At 49.3% G+C, this 20,382-nt stretch overlaps 1 protein-coding gene across 3 annotated transcripts; it reads right to left on the bottom strand.

Annotated features, from left to right (window-relative positions):
* Positions 1-46: 46 nt before the first annotated feature.
* On the bottom strand, positions 47-20,061 carry LOC142904018 (clathrin heavy chain 1). 3 transcript variants are annotated; one of them, XM_076049954.1, is made up of 34 exons: positions 19,671-20,061; positions 18,042-18,249; positions 15,343-15,611; positions 14,955-15,116; positions 14,713-14,826; positions 14,418-14,591; positions 13,237-13,434; positions 12,761-12,961; positions 12,477-12,629; positions 12,274-12,396; positions 11,920-12,057; positions 11,557-11,721; positions 11,263-11,443; positions 11,013-11,176; positions 10,797-10,922; positions 10,478-10,620; positions 10,136-10,370; positions 9,930-10,052; positions 9,700-9,845; positions 9,426-9,609; positions 9,015-9,207; positions 8,760-8,917; positions 8,494-8,658; positions 8,297-8,404; positions 8,019-8,186; positions 7,602-7,751; positions 7,363-7,494; positions 7,162-7,272; positions 6,481-6,651; positions 6,107-6,328; positions 5,366-5,386; positions 2,389-2,426; positions 2,176-2,251; positions 1,785-1,917 (listed from the first exon to the last, which is right to left on the bottom strand). In XM_076049954.1, exons 1-33 carry the CDS (start codon positions 19,710-19,712, stop codon positions 2,221-2,223), a joined length of 4,917 nt encoding a protein of 1,638 aa, XP_075906069.1. In that variant the 5' UTR covers positions 19,713-20,061; the 3' UTR covers positions 1,785-1,917; positions 2,176-2,220. The 3 variants fall into 3 exon arrangements, with proteins under 3 accessions (XP_075906067.1, XP_075906068.1, XP_075906069.1); XM_076049952.1 differs by lacking the exon at positions 2,389-2,426 and having other exon boundaries at positions 47-1,917; XM_076049953.1 differs by lacking the exons at positions 2,389-2,426; positions 5,366-5,386 and having other exon boundaries at positions 47-1,917; positions 19,671-20,060.
* Positions 20,062-20,382: the final 321 nt, after the last annotated feature.

Here is a 20,382-nt window from a genome sequence, read left to right as displayed (position 1 = left end):
CTCCCTCCCTCTCTCACACACAAACACACAAAACTCCACAGAAGGCCTGGGTACAATTTTTAGTTTTTATTGAGTCTAGTATTTCCCTTTCAGATGAGTCAAGATTCTTCCGATTCTTATCGATGACGGATCCCCTTAAATCACTATGCATGACAACAGAAAGAAGAATTCAACTTATGTCTGGAGAGGGTGGGGGCGGGGTCAGGATAACACTATACACACAGCTGAGAGCATGTCAGGGAGTCGGGTACGTCACGGTAAATACGGGCTCTCGGCTCGGACCACTCTTGACCGGTAGAGCCGGGTGCACTGGGACCTAAAGCGTCGCCATGGTTACCACCTACAACACACAAACCTACGGGGGAGTGTTCAAGGTTTCTGGTCGAGCCACCGGCCCCACCCTCCTGCCCCCCCTGCTGGCTGGTGCCGGGAGGACACGGGTCGGTCGGCGGGCGGAGGGGGGGAGCAGGAGGGTGGTGCAAGTGGAGGGGGAGGGGGTCGGGGGAAGGGTCTCCATCTACAAGTTTTTTCAATTCATCACGTCTGTACACGGAGAAAACAAACAAACAAAAAAACAAACAAACAAACAAAAAGAACCCGATAACGTAACGTAATAATAAAGCAACGGTGACCGAGGAGAAACAACCACAACACCCGGCGAGAACACACGCATGGTACAGGTGGGTGGGCTGAGGGAAAGTTGGGGGGGGGGGGGTTCAGTCGGTCAGTTGCCGTGGTCCCGTCCTTGCACATACACAGATACAGTCTCACACAAGCACTGTACAACGGCACGAGAGGTCACCTAAATACATGGAGCTAACATCTAGGGGGGGCGGGGGAGGAGGGGAGGCCCGGTCCAGGCTGAAAGGGAGGGGGGGGGGCGCTTAAAATTCTTATTCACACTCACTCACACACGCACGCACACGCACGCCTTCATTTACACGTTAACATACGTCTGTATGTGTTTAAAACTCCATAAAGCTACACGCCTGTGCAGAATAGAACTATCATCACTTAGTGTTGCCAGCTATCGGCCGCCGAGGTGGCGATTATATGTTCAAATATTCTATGTAACCTTATTTTTTTTTTTTTTCTCCTTTTTTTTTTTTACTTCTTGATCTTCTCAGAATATACAATGATGAAATGCATTATACAGACAGAAACGAGACAATGTCAACATGTTCACATGTTCGGTACATCAAAAGTAAGAGCTTCTCTACATTAAGTTTTCTTCTTCTTCTTCTTCTTCTTTGTCACGAGTGCAAAATCCAATGCTCCTCCACCAACTTCAACAGGCTCATTGCTGAGCGTTAAGCAAGTCCACGTCTGCGCAAACAATAGACCAATAATAATAATAATAATAATACTTAAAAAAACTTGACAGCAACATAGAAACAAGAAAAAAAACAATAATCTAAAATAAGTACTCATAAATATGGAATGTGAAAAATGACAAACAAACCAACATGTTGCCCGATTTTCTTCTCAGACGAGACAAATAAAAAAAATACCTTCCAGGTTTCTTCTCCTTTTGTAACAGGACAACGTAACAATAATAACAATTAATAATAACAATAATAACAGTAATAATAAAAAAAAAAGGTAACACTCATTGACCAGAGTGGGTTGTTGCTTTGCTTGTGGCCCCGAGTTGTGAGTAGAAGATCATAGGAAGCTGGTGAGGAACACAAAGAGGAGGAGGACAAGATGGAGGGACGGTGGGCGGGGCAGGAGGTGTGTGTGTGTGTGTGTGTGTGTGTGTGTGTGTGGCCGTGGTGGTAGTGGTTCACATGCCGTAGCCGAAGCCAGGTTGCTGCGGCTGGCTGTAGCCCGGCGCCGCTGGGTAGCCGTAGCCGTAGGGCTGCTGAGGAGGCACGGCCATGTTGGGTCCGGCGGTCAGCATCAGCTGCGGCGTGCCTGCAGGACACACACACACACACACACACACACAAAAAGAAGTGTTTCCATGACACTTTTGTGTCTACATGGATATGTTCAAAAAATCCCCTCATGAGAGCATCAAAACCTTTTAGCCATATCAGAGGTTTTTCCAAGTTTAGCTGTTTTCATTACCAGTTTTTATTGCGATATTTAGGTTTTGCACAATTCTAGGGGTGATCTAAGCACAGCCAGTGACAAAGCAAAAAACATTTATGCACAAACTGTTCCGTTTACCATAAACGATGGGCTGCGACTCGGTCGCCTGCTCCTCCTGCTTCCTCAGGGACTCGGAGGTTTCAAGCTTGTCCACCTGGGGGCGACACAAGGACACAGCTGGGCGTCAACGCTTGCGGCCTGGCGGCAGCGACAGCAGACGGTGCTGGTGAGAGGAGCCGGTGGTGGTGGGTTTGTGGGGGTGGGGGGGTGGGGGGGGTACCGAAAACTGACCTCTGGGTTATTTCACTGGCTGACAGATGGGACCATTCCTGACAGGCGCAGACGAGTAAAGTCCAGATTTTACAGAAAAGCCAAAAAAAAAAAATTATAAAAATAAAAAAAGAGAGGCAGGCTGCGGGAGGGTGGGCAGGCCCGGCTAACGTGGCTAAAGGGTGGTGGGGGGGTCGAGCTAACGGCTACGTTGAGCAGCTACCACAGAGAGATGGACGACGGCCGTGGTCTGTGTGAGCGGTGGGGTGAAGGGTGGGGGGGTTCGAGGGAAGGGTCCGGGAGGGGGGCTACTGGTTATAATGGTCCCACCATCCAGCCAACAATCACCTGCACTAAACGTGTTGGGAGACTCAGACGACGTAGAGAACCAAACCCCCCCCGCCCGAGACAACAACGCGCCTGCTCAGCAGAGAACCAATCAGAGAAGCCCGGCGTGACGCGCCATTGTTAGCGCTGGGAGCTAATTGGCATCTTCCACTCTGAAACGTTAAAATACATCAATTAAATGAGATGATAAGTGTCAGAAGCAGGACTTTTTTTTTAGGGGGGTGGGTCGGGGATACGTTTCAATTAACAACATTTACTTAACAATTCCAAAGTCCTTGAACAGTGTACCAGATCAAATGGCAAAACTGATTACCTCCACCAGGGGTCAGTGGTTGGCGACTTTACGCTAGGAAAGAAATATCACCAACATTACACCTTGTCTAGGACAGCAGTGTCAAACGAACGGGGTCTTTCTGGCCCATAAGATGATTTTGCAAAGTATAAAAACGAGCCGCAATTTTTCCATTTAAAGAAACTGCTGTTCTGAATGTGTCACAATAGCGTTTATGCGACGCAAACTTACTGTTAATACCGTCAATCAAGTGCAGCCACTCCGAAGCTATGTTGTCCTTCGGCCTACCCTGTCAGGTCTTTAATTGACAACCTCATTGTCCCAAAATGTCTCTTTCCAAAGAGAGGACAGTGGATGCAGAGTGCAGAGTCCTCCAAGTAAAACAATTTGAAGTTGTTATTATTTTTAAGTTATTATTATACCATGATTTTTCTGGTGCAGCCTGCTTGGTGATAGATTTTCCTCTATGTGGTAAAACGTAAGTAAAATGAGTTTGACGCCCGTGGTCTCAGAGTTAGAAGCCAAGTCATCGGGGGAACCTTGGATAGAACAGTACCACATTCTGGACTGATTACCAGGAACGAGTCCTGTGAAAAACATTTAAGTTCAACTGTTTGTTTTTTTTCATTTTTTTAAATGTGAGCAGATTAATTTGCTGACACTATTATCAAAGCGTGACCGCGTGAAGTGAGCATTATTTTTTTTTTATCCAGTGTTAGCTGAGCAGACACAGACACAGAGGAGAACAGCGGACAGGACGCGGCAGGCAGTGTCGAGCTTGGCCTTCGTCCTCCTCGGGTGGAGGTGGCGGCAGCGGCGGCGGTCGAGGGTTCAGTTCTCTACAGCGCGTCTGGCTCGTGCTGCTACGGTCAGTCAGCCAGTCTGGTTAAGCGGGCTCGTCGTTTTGGGTGTCAGTGGAGGCAGAGAGAGGAGGAGGGTTTAGAGACATGCTGCGAAAGCGGCAGTTTGGTTATCGCCTCCTCCACAGAGTGCACGAGGAGGAGGAGGAGGAGGAGGAGTAGGAGAGCCGAGTGGAGGAGAGGGAGTGAGGAATGCTTTCAACACTGCCAGACCAAGGCCTCCAGAAGCAGGCGCAGCCAACAACCATGTCGCCGAGCCGAGCCGAGCCGAGCCCCAGTGCTGCTGATGCCAGCGGGGGAGGGGGGGGGAGGCACATGCTGGTTGCGTTACGTGTTGATTATGTCGTATGTCTTTTTGATTCCCCACCCAAACAAACTCCTGGTTGACTCCTCAGATAAACGTCACATCAAACCACTCATCATATTCAGAGAAATGACAGGACAGAAGGTTACTTCATCACCGACGCGTACCTGCAGTCGACTGCAGGCGGTAAATGGGCCCCGCCCCCCCACCTCAGTGCCTGCTCACAGCACGACTGCAGCTACGTGACGTCGGGAGACACTGGAGAAGGTCTACGGGTCAGTGAGAAGAAGAAAAAAAAAAAACAAACACCTGCAACACACAGCAGGTGGGAGCCCTGTCCAGGGGGCGCTCTTCACCGTCCAACACACAGGCGTGCCGGCGCCGCGCCAAGAATTCTTACAAGGCTCGAAGAGTCGCCGTTCTTTCAAAGGTCCTTTATTATACTGGTGAACTTGATGTGTGACTTAGGGCTCCAGTGGAGCAGCGTCACAAGAAGACTTCACTCTACAAGTGCTTTGGGGGACAGACTATCATCATTCCTGTTGGGGTCGCTGACAGGATACCACTGATAGAGAACACTAGTAAATGAAATTTTGCATAATATGGGACCTTTAAATTCTAGTTTGATAAAAAAATAAATAAAGACTAACAATATAAATGAGGAAAAAGTAAGAACATTTGCTGAAAACATCCTTGTTATTATCATCTTGCATATTAAATTTGTTCCCGTTTGCTTTTCAAAACTTCCCTGCCAGGTAATGAGCCGTTTACCCAGCCACAAAAAAAGACGATAGTCAAAATATTTAGAAATCCTATTCAAACAAAGACACTCAGCGGAAGCTGACAAGCCAAGTTGGTTTTACCACTAATATCAGAATTCCAATGACCTGTTACTGATCACTGGAATAAACACCAAAGGCTAAAATTCAGATGGGGAACTGTTGCTGGCAAACAGTGTTGAACAACGGAGGGGTGAAGAGCGCCACCTGGAGCACAGTGTAAGGTCGGTGGTCTAGTGGAGGCATGGAGTTCAGAACGATCAGAAGCAGCAGAGTGACATGAAAAAAGGAGAGGGAGGAGAGTGGGGGAGGGGGAGGGGGGTCATGCAAGTTCTGCTTTTCACTCCTTTAGACTACAGGCTACAGGAGGGCAGGGGTGTCAAAAGAATTATTAGAAAATGGATTCGACTTTCACCTTTTCCTTTATCGCATCAACCTGGAAAGGAAATTCAGAGAGGCAACTTAAAGGAGGAAAAGGAAAAAAAACAAAAAAAAAACAAATGGAAGTCTCCAAGAACAGAAACCGACAGGGAGAGAAAAATAAACAGGCAACTTGTCACCAACACGGATGCAGGAAGTAGTAACGCCACTTTTGATACAAATGCAGATGTGAGATTACTGGGGGACTGTTTTGGGAAACGCTGCGCTAAGGGCCTGACGGAGTTGAGTTTAAATCCTGGATTATGATTGGCTGCTTCAACCAGTTTAAAACAACAACTGGACACACAAAGACTGTTTCTCTAAGGGATGTAAAAAAAGAGAGCAATCACAGTTTAATTTGGTCCGCTGTCTGTTCAAAAAGCAACAGTCGGGTCATTTTAGTTTTTAATCTCCTGGTCATGTGACAGAGATAAATGATGAATGACGTGACGGAGCAGCTGTCAATCTCCTGTAGAAGACATTTGTATGGAAAAAGTAGCTCAGATGGATGAAAATCCAAATGGAAAGACAGAGATAACATAAAAACCAGAGCGGTGATGACGCACGATGGACAGAACAGGAAGATGGGGGAAAAAAACAGGCAGTACTGGGAGGGTGGGAGTGCCAGTTCTTACGCTGGTCAGAGGGGGGCGCTGTGTCGCTGCTTGTTGGGTTACCTGAGACGTTCCGCTCTCTGCTCTCTCATAAAGCCAGCGCTGCTGGCCGCGACACCCACCTTGGACAGGTACTCCCTCATGACCTGGATGAAGTAGGGCATGGAGAAGTCCATGATGTTGTGCCGCCAGGCCGTCTCCAGCACCACGTCGGGCCGCAGCAGGTCGTAGCAGGTGAAGAGGCAGGCGGCGAAGCACTCCTTCTTGTCCTCCTTCAGGAACCACGCCAGCAGCTCCTCCGCCAGCTCTATGTCTTTGGACTCGGACGCGTACTGCATGGCATCCTGGGAAAAGACAGCGTCTCGGGGTTTAACGCCACCTGCTAGACGCCAACGCTAGGAAAGGTGCTTGGTGTGAGGGGATACGGAGAAGTTTCCGCGCAGGCGCTTTTGGTTTGAATTGGGGGTGAGGAGATGAAGTGTGGCAGGCCAGGAACCTTGTAGAGCTTGTCCTTCTTGCAGAGCTCCACGCTCTGTTTCCAGCGGTTGTTTCCTTTGAAGAGGTAGGCGGCGATCCTCCGGAACTCGATCAGCTCGTGCTTCTCCAGGCCCTGGGCCAGCGAGATGTTGTCGAAGTTGTCGTAGGCGTCGATGGAGGTGCGCAGGGCCTGTTGGGCGGAGTCAGAGAGGTTTTGCGACGAAGGTTAGAAAACTCAATGCAAGAGATGGAGCCACCTCTCAGAAAATCTCACCAATGATAAATCAGTCACAGATCAAACGTTTGATTTTCACTATTAAATATTTTTAAAGAACGACAGACTTGAGGTGAAGAGGGAGGCAGTCAACATTTAATAAGCTGGAATAGAACTGTGAATTCTGTGTTTTAGGCTTATTATTTCTAGTCCTTCAGTGTCTGCATCTCGTCTCCAGTCTCTACCAATTAACCTTTTCATGCTTCCACATGATTTGCCTGCGCAAAATTCGACACAAGAGTGAGAAGATAACAGTTGCTTTTTTGCTCTGTGGAAATTCGCTGCCGACGTGGAAGGTTGGTTTGACTTCATAAGGTTAAAAAAAAAAATAATAATTATGCGCCACCTGCAAATTCGTTGCTGGTGTGTTAGGACCTTAATATTGGATCTATATCAATAAATGTGTGAACTCCAAAAGAATCTCACCGCAAAGTCCTCCTCGATGATGAAGAGGTTGTTGAGCGCCTCGTTGACCGACTTGTTGTTGTGGTTCTGGACGGACCGCAGGTAGGGTTTGACCAGAGGCAGCTGCTTCACCTGCACGAAGACAATCAGGAAGCAGGATGTTACCAAAGAGGTTCTTTTGTCAAAAAATCTCATCCTTGGTGATGTGAGGCATCCACCAACCTTGCTGAAGAGGTTGACGGCGCGTGTGTGGTCCAGCCGGGGGGAGAGGACGATGAGCAGGTCATTCAGCAGCAGTGGCTTGAAGTCCAGGTAGAAGTGGACGGCCTTGTAGTAGAGCTCCACGTTGGCCACCTGGAATGGAAAAGCACAGAAAAACCATCAGCGAGAGCTTTTTTTTTTTTTTTTTTAGAAAAGGAGGCTCCCATGTGTCTCTGGTGGGCGCTTTGTGTTGCCGTTGCCTTGGTGACGATGTCTTTGAACAGGCCCTCCTTCCAGGCATCAGCCGGATGGTTCATCATGGTGATGATGGCGTTGTCGTACTCCTCGTACTTGTCGTAGAGGAACACCAGCTCGGCCCAGAGGTGGGCCTGCTCCGCTGCCCTGAGAACCTGAGACACACACACGCACATACAAAGACACACGTTAGCAGGCTTATGTTCAGGAAGCCTCATCTCTATCAGGACAGTGACGTTTTTTTTTTAAATATATTTTTTATTCATATATTTATACACATTAGCAGTCAAAAATTTGGACATACATTCTCAAGAATTTTCTTTTGTTTATCTTTCTAACTTTCTACACTGCAGATGGATACTGTGTGTTCACACATAGTGCAGAAGGGAGGAGAGGCAGAGGTGTGTGTGAGCTCTGGCTACCTTTGGAATGTTGACGCGGGACCAGAAGAGCTCCAGGTGCTCCCTCATCTTCTGCGGCTTGAATTTGGAGTAGAGGATGGCCAGCTCTGTGAACATGCCCATGTGAGCGCGCTCCAGGCCGAGGGCGGCCTCCAACATGGTGATCAGCTCCTCAAAGTAGCCGCGGTCCTGCAGGGGAGAAGAGCAGCGGGGGCGGGGGGGGTTAAGAGGAGAAACAGACTGGAAAAGCGAGAAGGAAACTTCCTCCATGAAGCATCATCCGACGATGGCGGTGGTACCTGATAGTAGTTGATGAGCTCCTCCAGCTCGTCGGCGTGGACGACGATGTGCAGGCCGCACATCTGAGCGAGGCGGAACTCCTTCCCATCCACGCACGCAAAACACACCTGGAAGACGGAGTGAAGCGAAGGTCACCGAAGCGCGCTGGAGAACTCCTCCTCTCTGCTCTCTTTAAGTTCAGCGGCCCACAACTCACCTCCTTCCAGGTGCGGGTGCTGTTGGCCTTGCGGGCTCCGTCCACGGCGGCCTGGTACTCGCCCAGGTGCACCAGGGTGGAGGCCAGGCGGCCAAAGTTGGACACGTTGTTATAGAGCAGCTTGGCCGCCTCGTACATCTTGTCGTCGTAGCAACGGTCGCCCACCTGAGGACAGGAAGACACACAATGCTGTTAACACAGCCACAGCGTGTGTGTGTGTGTCTCACTGCCTACCTGTCTGTCTCCCTCTGAGACGTGCGACTCACCTGCTGGATGTGGGCGTTGTTGGGTCCGTTGATGAACTCCTCCAGCTCGGCCAGGCGGTTGGTCTTGGCCAGGGCGAAGATCAGCTCCGTCTCCACGTACGACTCGCGGGCCTTCTTGCGGGCCATCTGCAGGAACTTCACCAGGTCCTCCCAGTTTCCTGCAGGCCGAACAAGCGAGCGGATCAGCGCCGCAGCCAGAGCCACGCCCACTCTCCTCAGTCGACCTCGGGGTGCGTGCCGGTGCCGGTGACTTACCGCTCTGGGCTGCAGCCTGTCCCACCTCCATGTAGGCGGAGGGGTCGTCGGCCTTGATGTAGGAGTCGATGGCCTCTTTGACCAGACCTTTCTGCAGCTGGGCCTTGGCCAGCTGGCTCCACACCGGCGGCTCGTTGCAGCGCTCGGCGAACTCGTAGGCTCTGTCCAGGTTACCGATGTGCTCAATCAGGACCTGGGACCACCGAGGGCAGAGTAATGTAATGGTGCTTTATTCATGTTACATGTCACAATAATCATGTACAGGTCTCATTGTAATGTTCTTTATGTTTGCACTGTCTCAGACATCTTGTCTGTGTCCATTTCGACAGAGTGCTCCGAGAGATGGGGGCCTTTGCGACTCTCAAATAAATGTTGGCAAACCAGACTTTGAGACCAGACAGCTTCACTGACCTGCACGGCAGAAGTGTTGACATCAAACTTTCTGAAGATGGCGAAGGCCTCCTCGAAGAGCTCGTTGCTGATGGCGATGTTTGCGATGTCCGGGGCGTCGTAATTGTCCAGACGGTTGATGTACTCCATGACACGTGTCCGATCGGCTTTGATGGCCGTCAGGATGAGCAGATTCTGGAGGTTCCTGAGAGAAAACAATGAGAACTGTGAGAATCTTGGAAAACATCTTTTAATACTCTCACAAGGGGCGGGAAACGGTGGGACGTCCAAACACCTGTGCTCGCTGAAGACGGAGTTATCCAGGACGATCTTCTCCAGCAGCTCGATCAGCTCGTTGGGAAGGTCGGCAGTCATGAAGGCCTTGACTGTGACAGACACTTCCTCGGGATCCTGAGTCTCAGACAGGGCTGTCTGCACCACCTGCAGGGGGAAAGAGGATACAGCAAGGTGAAGATATAGACAGACTGAGGAGGAGCCAGAAGTCTTTGACGTTGGGGGCCAGACCTGGTCGATCAGGGGTCTTCTGTAGCTGTTGGTCTCCAGCAGGACACTGGCCCACAGCTCTGGGTTCTTGCGACGCACCAGGTAGCGGGAGAGACTCTTGAACAGGGAGTTCTCATTGCAGACCTGTGGACATCAACGCGACAGGTGCATCGTGAAGACGGCGCGTTCCAACAGCGTGCTTTGACTAAATGGTGACGTTAACTCACGTGGATCAGCTCCTGGTCACACTGTCCTCTTTCGTAGGCCACGCAGGCCAGGTGGGGGTCTCGTTTCTCACAGTACTTGCCCACCACGCGGCTGTCATAGAAGGGGTTCTCCCTCAGGAAACGCTCTGGGTTGTTGTTGCTGTCGATGTAGATCTTGGCCAGGGCATTGTGGGTCGCCGGCTCCTCGCAGCCTTCGTGAATGCGAGCCTCCAGCCAGGGCAGCAGCAGCTTCAGACTGGGGGAGGAGAGGGCGGACAGATTCCCAGCCAAGGTGTCACAGACCTGAAGCAGCAGCAGAAGCAGCAGCAGACTCATTGAGCGGAGAGATGGATCTCTTCTTACCGGTTTCTTTTCTCCACTTCAGCCACCAGCTCATCCGTGGAGAACTGACCTCGGACCACCAGGATCAGGTTCTTAATTACATCTTCTGCACAGTCCACATCCAGCAGTCCCCCGATCACAACTGGCAGACGGCTCGGGTTCACCTGGAAGAAGTCACGATGGAGTCAGTAAAGTCTGAGGGCAAAGCTGATTTATGAGACGTGATTCTTCAGTCAAGAATCTGAAGAATCTGCATGACTGACCGAGCACAATCATGCCACATTGTGTTGCCCCGAAAAACTGCTCATCCCCCTGCGAGGCCATTTAAGTCGCACTGCACCTTCTGCACGTAGATCTCGATGTACTTCTGCAGGCTGTTGCGATACAGATACAGCACCAGGTCATGTACAAAGTCAAAGCGGTCACACACGATGATCAGTGGCAGCTGGTCAGTCAGTTTGGCTTCCTGAGGAGGAGAAGAAGAAACGGCCATCAGCGCTACACTCGTGTACAGTCGACTGATGGGCTGCACGGTGGACAGTGTCGGTGTTCCGACCTTGAGGAAGTTCTTGACGCGCTCAGGATCGTAGCAGTTGCTCTCCCTGCAGATTCTCTCCACCTCTTTGATCTGACCTGTCTTGCAGGCAGCCTGGATGTATTTGAAGTGGACTTCCGGGTCCTGGCTGAAGTTTACGATGGATCCCAGGAAGTAGAACAATCCTGCAGAAAAAATGTAAATGTGGAAATGTGTAAAAATCCCAATATCTGCACAATAAGAACAGAACCGGTGGGATTTCAGCGTTTACCCTCAAAACTCTTGAAGGACTCAAAGAGTTCGGTGAGTGACTGAGTGCTGAGCTGCTCGTGGTACTTGGAGGCCACCTGGACACAGATCTGCAGATTCTGACGGATGTTTGCGGACAGCATGGCCCTCAGACACTCCAGGGAGTCCTCCACTGACAGCGAGCCAAAGAAGTTCACAAGCCACTGCAGAGACCAAACATAGAAAACCCCAATGAAGAGAAAAATGTAAACGGAAAAATCCCAACACACTCGAGCTGATGGCTAAACTGGATTACAGTCATCTGTGTGTGTCGTACCTCAGGGTTGAGAAGGTGTGTGTGCACCACGGCACGCTTGATATCGTACAAATCTGTGTAGTGTTCCAGCGCCCTCTGCAGGAGACCAGCCTTCTCACACAGCTGTGCCACATGGGCGCGATCGTAGTGGGTGAACATCTGGTTGCCCAGGATGGCGTCTGCAACCTACAAGGCATTAAAAAGGGAGGAAAAATGGTTTCAAGGCTGTGATTAAGCTTTAATACCCAAACAGACTGCCAAAAGGAAAACGCAGATTAATGCTGAATGCAAAAAGTATTCCAACTCAAAACTTCAATTTCAGCATTCAGACTTCAGCGCAGCGCCACTGGGAGGTTTGATTCCTCGACAGTTCCTTTGCAGTACCTGTGGTGCGTGCACCAGATTCATCTCCAGCAGGCGTGTCTGCAGCGGACCCTCCATGGGCCTGTTGTTCTTCAGGGCATCGAGCAGGAAGGACGTGCACTGCTGGATCAGGTTGTACTCCATGAACACGTCAACAATCTGCACACAGAGAAGAAACCAAATGAATTAACCTGTGAACAGTAATTATGAATCAGAGTCAGTGACTCCACAGTCGCCACCGTCTCGGCTGGCGCAAGCCAAACACAACCCTTTGATGGGAAACATCTGACACATCCCCATCCTCTGGTCAATGCTTCCAATCCAGCATGCGTTTGCTCACAGTTTGAACACATATTAAACCCAGGTTAGTTTTACCTGTGTGATGTCAGCAAGTGGTTCTTCATCCTGAACCAACATCTGGGAGAACTGAAGACCCTGCTCTGGACTGATGCGCATCACGTTCCTCAGCAGGAAGATCCAGTCGGGGGTGTAGCCCACCTGCGTGTGCAGCGCATGTTCAAGCAAGTGAAGACGCAGCTAGACCGACTTTGCAGTCGCCTTGGAGAGGCCTGACCAACCTTCTTGGCATAGAGGACAATCTTCTGGAATTGTCCCGTCTCCGCGAAGCACTGGATGACCTTGTTGGGGACATTGGCTCTGAGGTAAACACTGAGGGCCAGCGTGGGATCCACCGACTTCACCAGGTCTCCAAGCTCCTCGGAGCACTCCAGCTGCACACACAGAGTGACGAGGGGTAAGAGTGAAGGTGACTGAACACATTGGCCAACATGGATTTCTTGAAACCACTTCCTCGCGTGTTTTAATTGGTTTGGAAATCAGAGGTTTTTGACAATTCACACACCTTGTCCTCCTTCAGCCATTTCTCCAGCAGCTGCTTGCGGCCCTGCTGAAGGACAGGCCTGCAGAGCTCCAGCGACTCAAACTTATTGAGCTGGCCCTGGTCCAACAAGATGCCAAAGTACTGGAGCAGAGGGGAGGTCTGGCCCGGCTGAGCCGGGACGCTCTGGAAGCGACGGATGGTGTCCGGGGTTCTCAAGATACCCTGGAGAGGACGGAGGACAGCAAGTTGTAGGACGCCTCCTTGAAACATTGAATACAGGGGGAGTTATAGAACGGAAACATTGGTGTTCTGGGAGACTACTTGTAAATAATCCGGGAGCACTTATCACAGCTCGCGCTCCCTCTGGCTGTGCATGATCACAGTTCTTGGAACAAATCTGCTTAGTCTAATTAGTCTGAGCTCGTGTCGGTGTTGATCTGTGAGTAGCGTCACGTTGTTTGACCCCGGCAGTGAGCGCGGTGCCGCCCTGGCAGTACCTTGGGAGCGTTAGCTGCCACCTTGGCGGCCTCGGAGTAATTCCCCGCGGCGAACAGCGTGTTGAACTTGCGGGCGAACAGCTCCTCAGCGCCGGCGAGGTTGTTGCGGACGGCCATGCGCAGGGCCAGGTCAGGGTTCTGGAGCACGTTGGTGATGTAGGGGATGATGTTCTCCTCCTCCACGCACACCGACAGCACCTGGAGACGCACAGCGGCTGCGTGCAAGTGACTTCCAATCAGGATTACACACAGTTTTGACACCTGCCGTTGTTTTGATTCAGTGCTAATCACTTGTGAATTTCTGCAACATTCTTTACTAGCACCTCTGCTGACTGAAATAGATTTTAATTAAATTACTTTCTAGTGCCAAGCGTGAGTTCCAACCGTTCTAAATTAAACCGGGGGATTGGTGTCGTGCACTCGGTGCACTCGGTGCACTATGCTGTGTGAGGCAGACGCACCCACGAGAGCCAAGGGCAGGATTACAATACGTATTCTGACTGCCTGGCTAAGATTAGCCCTCCTGCTGTGAGCGTCACATGTCTCCACACTCAGCTACACCCCGGCGGCTACACAGATTTCCTCGGCGAAGGTCGCGTAACATCACTGAAAGGGTCAGCGGCAACTTTCCCAGCTCGCACTCCGTCTCGGCAAAAACTCATTTTGCAGAGCCGCTGGAGCAGCGGGGGAAGGGGACACCTTCAGGCCGGGGCAGAGGGGCCCGGAACTCAGGTTGAATGTAGGACTGTTGTAGAACTCGAGATTGGTCTTGGTCTCAAGCGTCTCGGAGGCATTTTTACTCCGTCTTGTCTCAGTCTCGGACTGGACGGACTCGGGATTTTTGACCAGTCAAGACTCAGCCAACACTGTAATGACGCGATAATAACGGGGAAAAAAATCCAGCTGTTGCCATTTTACACCCTGTTTGTGACACACCCCCTTATTACAAGTTCATTTTTTTTTTTTGATTTTATGAAGCAAAGTCATTTTTTTTTTTAAATGGTTCAAAACAGTTGGCAAAGATTTGATTGATAAGCAAACTTGAATTTAAAAAAAGATACTGGACATTTTTTCTCTTTTATTGTTATTTTTTGTTGGTACATAAAGTCTTGGTCTTGTCTTGATCTCGGTCGGCGCCGTCTAGACTACAGCATTAGTATGTGGTGGGATGAGGAGCGCACCTGTCCCTTCCTGTTGACTCCAATGATTCCGGCGGTGGGCTCGTGGGGTGCGGTGACAAAGATGGTCTCGCCGCTGATCCTGTTCATGTAGATGCAAGTTCCAGTCTCCAGGTCGTACAGGTGGATGTAGCCGTACTTGGTGATGAGGAAGACCACGTCCTGCTTGGAACTGATCTGAACATACGGGGAGAGGAATGGATTTGATGCAAGTTTAACAGGAAGTGAGCCCATAACCAGTAGAAGACGTCACATTATAAATAGGCAGTCTCCCCAGTGTTCTCTCCAGTGCTCCTACCTGCATGGCCACTGGGAAGTCGTTCTGGGCTTCCGGAGGAAAGAAAACGTCCACGGCTTTCTTTGGGAATGGCTGGTTTCCAGTGGGCGGAGTTCCCACTTCAATGATGTGCAGCTAGAGGCAATACGACAAAGCTCGGTCACACAAATCTCTGCAGAGGTAAATTCAATTCGGCCCCGCACCGTCCCGACCCGATCCGACATGACTGATTCCCGACCCGCCGGTTCTGCTGTAAATCTTACTTTTCCTCCCGCTTGTCCACGGACAGCGAAGCAGAACAGAGTTGACTCTTCCGTGTTTCCCTCCATCTTGAACTGTGCGAACCCGGCGGCGTGTCCCTCAATGGGCTGGGACACCTTCCTGTCCACCGAGTAGAGCTGCATGGCTCCGACGACACGGTTTTGCTGAGGAGCAGAGAACAGGTCAGGTTCGGCCGGGATCGGGGAGAGTTTCAGGTAAAACATGAACGAGCTGCCAAAAGATTTTAATGATAAGAGAATGTTTAAAAAAAAAGAAGAAGAAGAATATTGCACAGAATATTACAGCAAAACAACGGAACTGGATTGTAAATAAAATACAGAGGATTGAGAAAAGAGAAACCATCCCAGGAGCACACTGCTGTTTGTCTACCTGTGCCGAGATGCCAATGAGCAGCAGCCACTTCTGCTTGGCGTCGGTGCGGTAGTTGATGATCTGGCAGCCGGCCAGGCTGGAGTGGCGGTCGAAGACTTTGATTGGCTGAGAGTCGCCCTCCATGCTCCAGTGGTAGACGGCGTTGTCCGTGACCAGCGCCACCGTGTTGAGCGAGATCCACTTCCAGAAGGTCACGTCGTCGGTCATGGTGTGAGCCTTCATCTTGCTCTTCATCTCGATGTTGAAAATCTGCAGCGTCTTTGCGGCTGTAAGGAACCCAAGAGGATGTCAGGTGACACGGCCGGTGGCGTGAAGATGGTTTCACAATCATCAGGCTACACGATGGAAGTCTAGCACACACAGACGGCACAGACTCTGGGAGGAGACGCAGGTAGCAGCCGGGCATACCAAGCGAACTGCTGCAGAGCTGCTGCTAGTCAGGGTTCGGTTCGGTTCAAACAAACAAAAAAACAAAAAACAGAGGATCGTACGGGAAGCCAGTGCTGGTGTGGAGACAAGAGGCAAGACCAACAGAAGGGGAAGCACTACGGTGGTGGATCTGCATTCAGCAAGTTCAGTCCAGGCTAAATGTTGGTTTCCGTTTGTTTTGTTTGGCTTAAATTTCGGTCGTAAACCTCAAGTGAACGTCTGGAATCTAGTTTTACCATCTCGGCTTTATCCATCATTGACAACTGGAGGTTCACTAAACACCACTTTCACTGCAACTCTTATTTCCTTTTTTTTTTTATAGAAATTACAAATCCATTAAAAATGTGTTTCTGGCTGGAAATGTATTTGTTTAAAAACACTTTTCCAGGTTGTCTGTACAAACTTTGTGCCAATAAAATTTTTAAAAGAAAGCAGATTCGATGTAAACCTTTATTCCAAGACAACACACCCACTTCAGGTCGCTGTGCGCCCCCCCCCCCCCCTTCCCACCTCCTCTGCATAAGAGTAAATCAAACTCCTGCTATGTGTTTCTGCAGCTCCCCGGGGATTTGTATGAAAATGTTAATCCTGAAATGAGTGATGTGGGAATTTGTGTTGGGTCTGAATGCAGATTAGCAAATAAAAAGCCCACAAAGAAGACAAACAGATGTGATGATGGGAAAGATGCCGGACAGGCGCACTCACAACAGTTCTACTTTTAGTTTTCCACAGTTGGACCAAACTAAAGGGACTATTTATTTTGGTGTCCAAAAAATAAATTCCAGATTTAATTAGACCCAGGTTCAGAAATACTGGTATTTATTAAGCATTTATTAAAAAAATCAAACAAACCGTAAATTAATAAAGGAAAGTTCCAATGGTTAAAATCAATGACTCAGTAATAAACAAAGAAGAAAAACTCTTTAGTTTGGTTGATGCGTCTCAACACAAATGTTTTAAAAATGTTTGGAAAAAATTTAATTAAATTAAAATGTTCCAACTGTTTTTAAAATCACCACAGCCTAAGGTTAGCAGGGGGGGATTCAGTTACTACCAAGGACAAACACACCCACCATCATTAACATCTCTCTACTTGACTTAACACATGCTGTCAACACATGCTTGCATGGATTATTTACTGATTGCTTTAACAAATGCAACAAACTTGAATAGCTGATAGAGGCAACGATCACATTTTATGCAAAACTTGCTTTTCCAGCGTTCCACAACATTCATGTGTGCCACTGTATTAATGGACTGAATGGAGAAATTTGCTGCCCAAACGCACAGTGCTGGAGATGAGCCGTTTTTCTGTCCCTTCCAAACACGTGGAAGGTCTGACAGAGCGTCAGTTTTAGGAGGAGCATGTAAACAGAGGGCTAATTATTGTCATGTAACTAATCATGCCTGGCTGCTCCACTGCACTGCGTCAGTGGAGTCTGAAATTGGGGAAATATGAACAGTGTTCGGGTCGGGACGTGAATCTTATCCTTCAGATTATAAAACCTTCAGCACTGAGGCCGGTTGATGCTTGTTAAGAAATCCCCATCTAGTGCTAGTCTAAAGTCTGTTGTTACACAATATTAATAAATGGGAATACAAGTGCAGGAATGTTTGATAGAATGGTCGGCTGTAATATAAAAACATATGTACAGCGGTACGATGGGACGAACAGACGAGCAGAGAGAAGGAGTAGGAGGAGGAAGAGGAAGAGGAGTAGGAGCCCTTCAGGCTGCCCTCTCTGTGTTGCTATGCCCTGCTTTGTCACTACCATATTGTCAGGCATTAATCACAAGGTCTATCAGTACTGTGCAAACATTTCAAGACAGTGCAAACAGGAGTACACACTATGACAACTCGTGATAGTCAAAATTCAACTCACCATCTGCAAACATAAGAAAGCAGTAGGAAATGAAAAAAGAGCAAAAACAAGCAAAAACAGACAAAAGCATTCATGAAAGCAAGACACTTGGCACGGCCTCCAACAATATCAACAGTCTGACTGACACGAGGGCCGGTCGGTACACTGGCGTTTAGCTGGTCGGCCTGTCTCGACAAACAGAAATGGGGTGAAAACTACATGTGAACATCAAATGAAGGCAGACTGTCACTGACTGACGAGACAGATTTACACAGAGGAGACGGTGTCGCTGGCACGGTGTGTGCGGTGCGCCGCTGCTGTGTTGTTTACCTCGGAGCGCGTGCGTGTGCCGGAGAGGCCGTGCACACTCCTGAGCTACAGGGGGCGGGTGTGAGCTGGATCTTACCTTTCAGGGCGATGACTTTGCTGGCGGGGTTCATGATGGCGCTGTCTGCCGAGATGGGCCGGCGGATGGGATTGTTGGGGTCGGCCATGTCGATGATGACCACCTGCGCCTGCTCGCCCACCTTCTCTCGTATGCAGATGAACTTGTCGGACTCCATGGTCAGGGTGCTGAACCCGATGTTGGCTGGGTTGATTCCCAGGTTCTGGAGCTGATATGAACACATGAAGCGCTTTAGATGCCAGGACTCAGTCTTTTTATGTAACATTCTAGAATATGCAGAGCCCTCCAATAAATGTCCAAGAACCCCTAAGATATCGTAACATAGGTTGGGCTTTTCCTTCATTATTCTTAACTTTCATTAAAAATGCTACACGGGCTTCTAAAATGTTGTAAAACATCATTTTGAGCAAAAAAAAAGTAAGCATGAAATTGTATTTATAATAATAATAAAATAAAAAAAACATATTTAAAATTGTATGTTTGCAATACTGCCATGCATACACCTTGAAAATTATACTGGAAAAACTCTCAAAACTAAATATAGACATGCAGTCAATAGTAATGGAGCCAATGATTCCAATGTGATACCCAGGAAAATTGGATCTCTGTTCAAATTTACCCCAAAACGCATCCTTCATCAAAACATTTTCATGGAATACGTTAGGGACTTTCATTCATTCATTCATTCATTCATCTTCCATACTGTAATTTGGAATGGAGTACAACACGCGAAATAAACAGGAAGCAGCACGGATGCACATGCAGTAGCTGATCTTGAATTAACCGGACGGACTCTAATCCGATTGCAAGGTGCTCGAGGAAATGCATCGAAAATGATCGCGGCGTGTGTGACGGGGATATGATGTCATCTCGAACACGGGGGAAAGAGAGCCTGCTGCGAACCCTTCACAGCCGAACCGAGAGCAGGGCATGTTTAGAACTCAGAAGACCACTCCGAATGAGACAGGGAGTCTCGGTCTTAAGCCGCAAAAATGCTTCGTCGTGACAGAACCTTATCGCTGTGTGACACAGTCAGACTACAGCGGCACGCTACATAGAGGATGGAATTAGCGCTTTTATTTTTAGCGTTAGAGTTGTTTTCGGAAATCGTTCTAGCGAACGATGTATTAACATCAATATTTCATATGACAATATCGCCACAACCACAGCTGGGGCGTCTCACATTGCCACAATATAAAGACAGATGACGTGACAGCAGCAGCATCCAACACGGCACCGAGCGATCATAACGGCTAGCTGGCTAGCATTAGCCACTGATGGTGCGATAGATACGAGTCTTTAATGTGACACAAGCGGCGGGTGTGCGAGAACGGGTCACCGGCGCCCACAAACAGAATCTTTAAATATCGGCCAATTCATCCCTTATCATTTTGTCATTGACAGCGAGCGTCTGCTTGACCGAGCATCGGTGTCAGTGCAATGAATGAGCGGCGCTAGCCTCGCTAGCCTGCCGTTAGCCGGCGGCTAGTCGGGGGAGGGGAGGTCATTCATTTGCTGCAGATTTTTGACGTTTATCGGTTAGCTCGGCTAACTAGCTGTCAAACGAGCGGAGGAAGGGCAAATACTCGGAGCGGGTGTTTTCCCGACGACCGCAGCCCGCAAACATACCTGCAGGTGCTCCTGGAAGCGAATGGGCAGTATCTGAGCCATGTTGGTGGATCTCCTTTCCCCCCGCCTTGAGCTTCTCCTCCCGGAGTTCCTGGGACGTTCTAGCCGCGCAGCTAAGCTGGGGCTAGGCAGCAGGCACCGCGCTAGCTTCGACCTCCTCACGGGGAGCGTAGGTCGGTGAGAAGCCGAATCACGACGAAACGGACGCGAGAGGTGCCGCTAATTGCGTTTCCGGGAGCTGAGTTTTTTTCAGCAGAGGCGTCGCTTATGTCCCCCTTTTCTGCGAGCGCGTCCAGCACTGCATCGGTGGACAGCAGTTGGCCGCAGCTGATCTTCCGTCTGAAATCCGCAATGGCGGCGGAAACGACCCAGAGCGCCTCCCGTTCCGGAAGCGTCGGAGGAGCTCTGGAAGGACACTGCGAGCAGCTCCGAGCGCCAGTCTATCTGGGAAGGGCTGTTCGGCACCTTCAGATAAAAATTATACATCTTTATTCATATATTGCCTCGGTCCAATCGTTTTGTGGCAAGCATACTATTCGGTCATTTTGCCCACCGAATATTTACCAAATTTACCAAATTCAAAATAAGCTGGCGGTGATGTACATGGTCAGTAGTGAAATACCAATATTTACCTTTATAGAAAACAAGAATGTTATAAACGTGAAGTTTATCTATGATAAAAAAAAAAAACAAAAACAAAGAACAATTCCCC

Source organism: Nelusetta ayraudi, unplaced genomic scaffold (genome assembly GCF_046127955.1).
Source record: "Nelusetta ayraudi isolate G7.1 ecotype Tasmania unplaced genomic scaffold, CSIRO-AGI_Nayr_v1 ptg000120l, whole genome shotgun sequence".
Lineage (NCBI taxonomy): Eukaryota > Metazoa > Chordata > Actinopteri > Tetraodontiformes > Monacanthidae > Nelusetta > Nelusetta ayraudi.
This window is presented reverse-complemented; position numbering and strand designations above follow the sequence as displayed.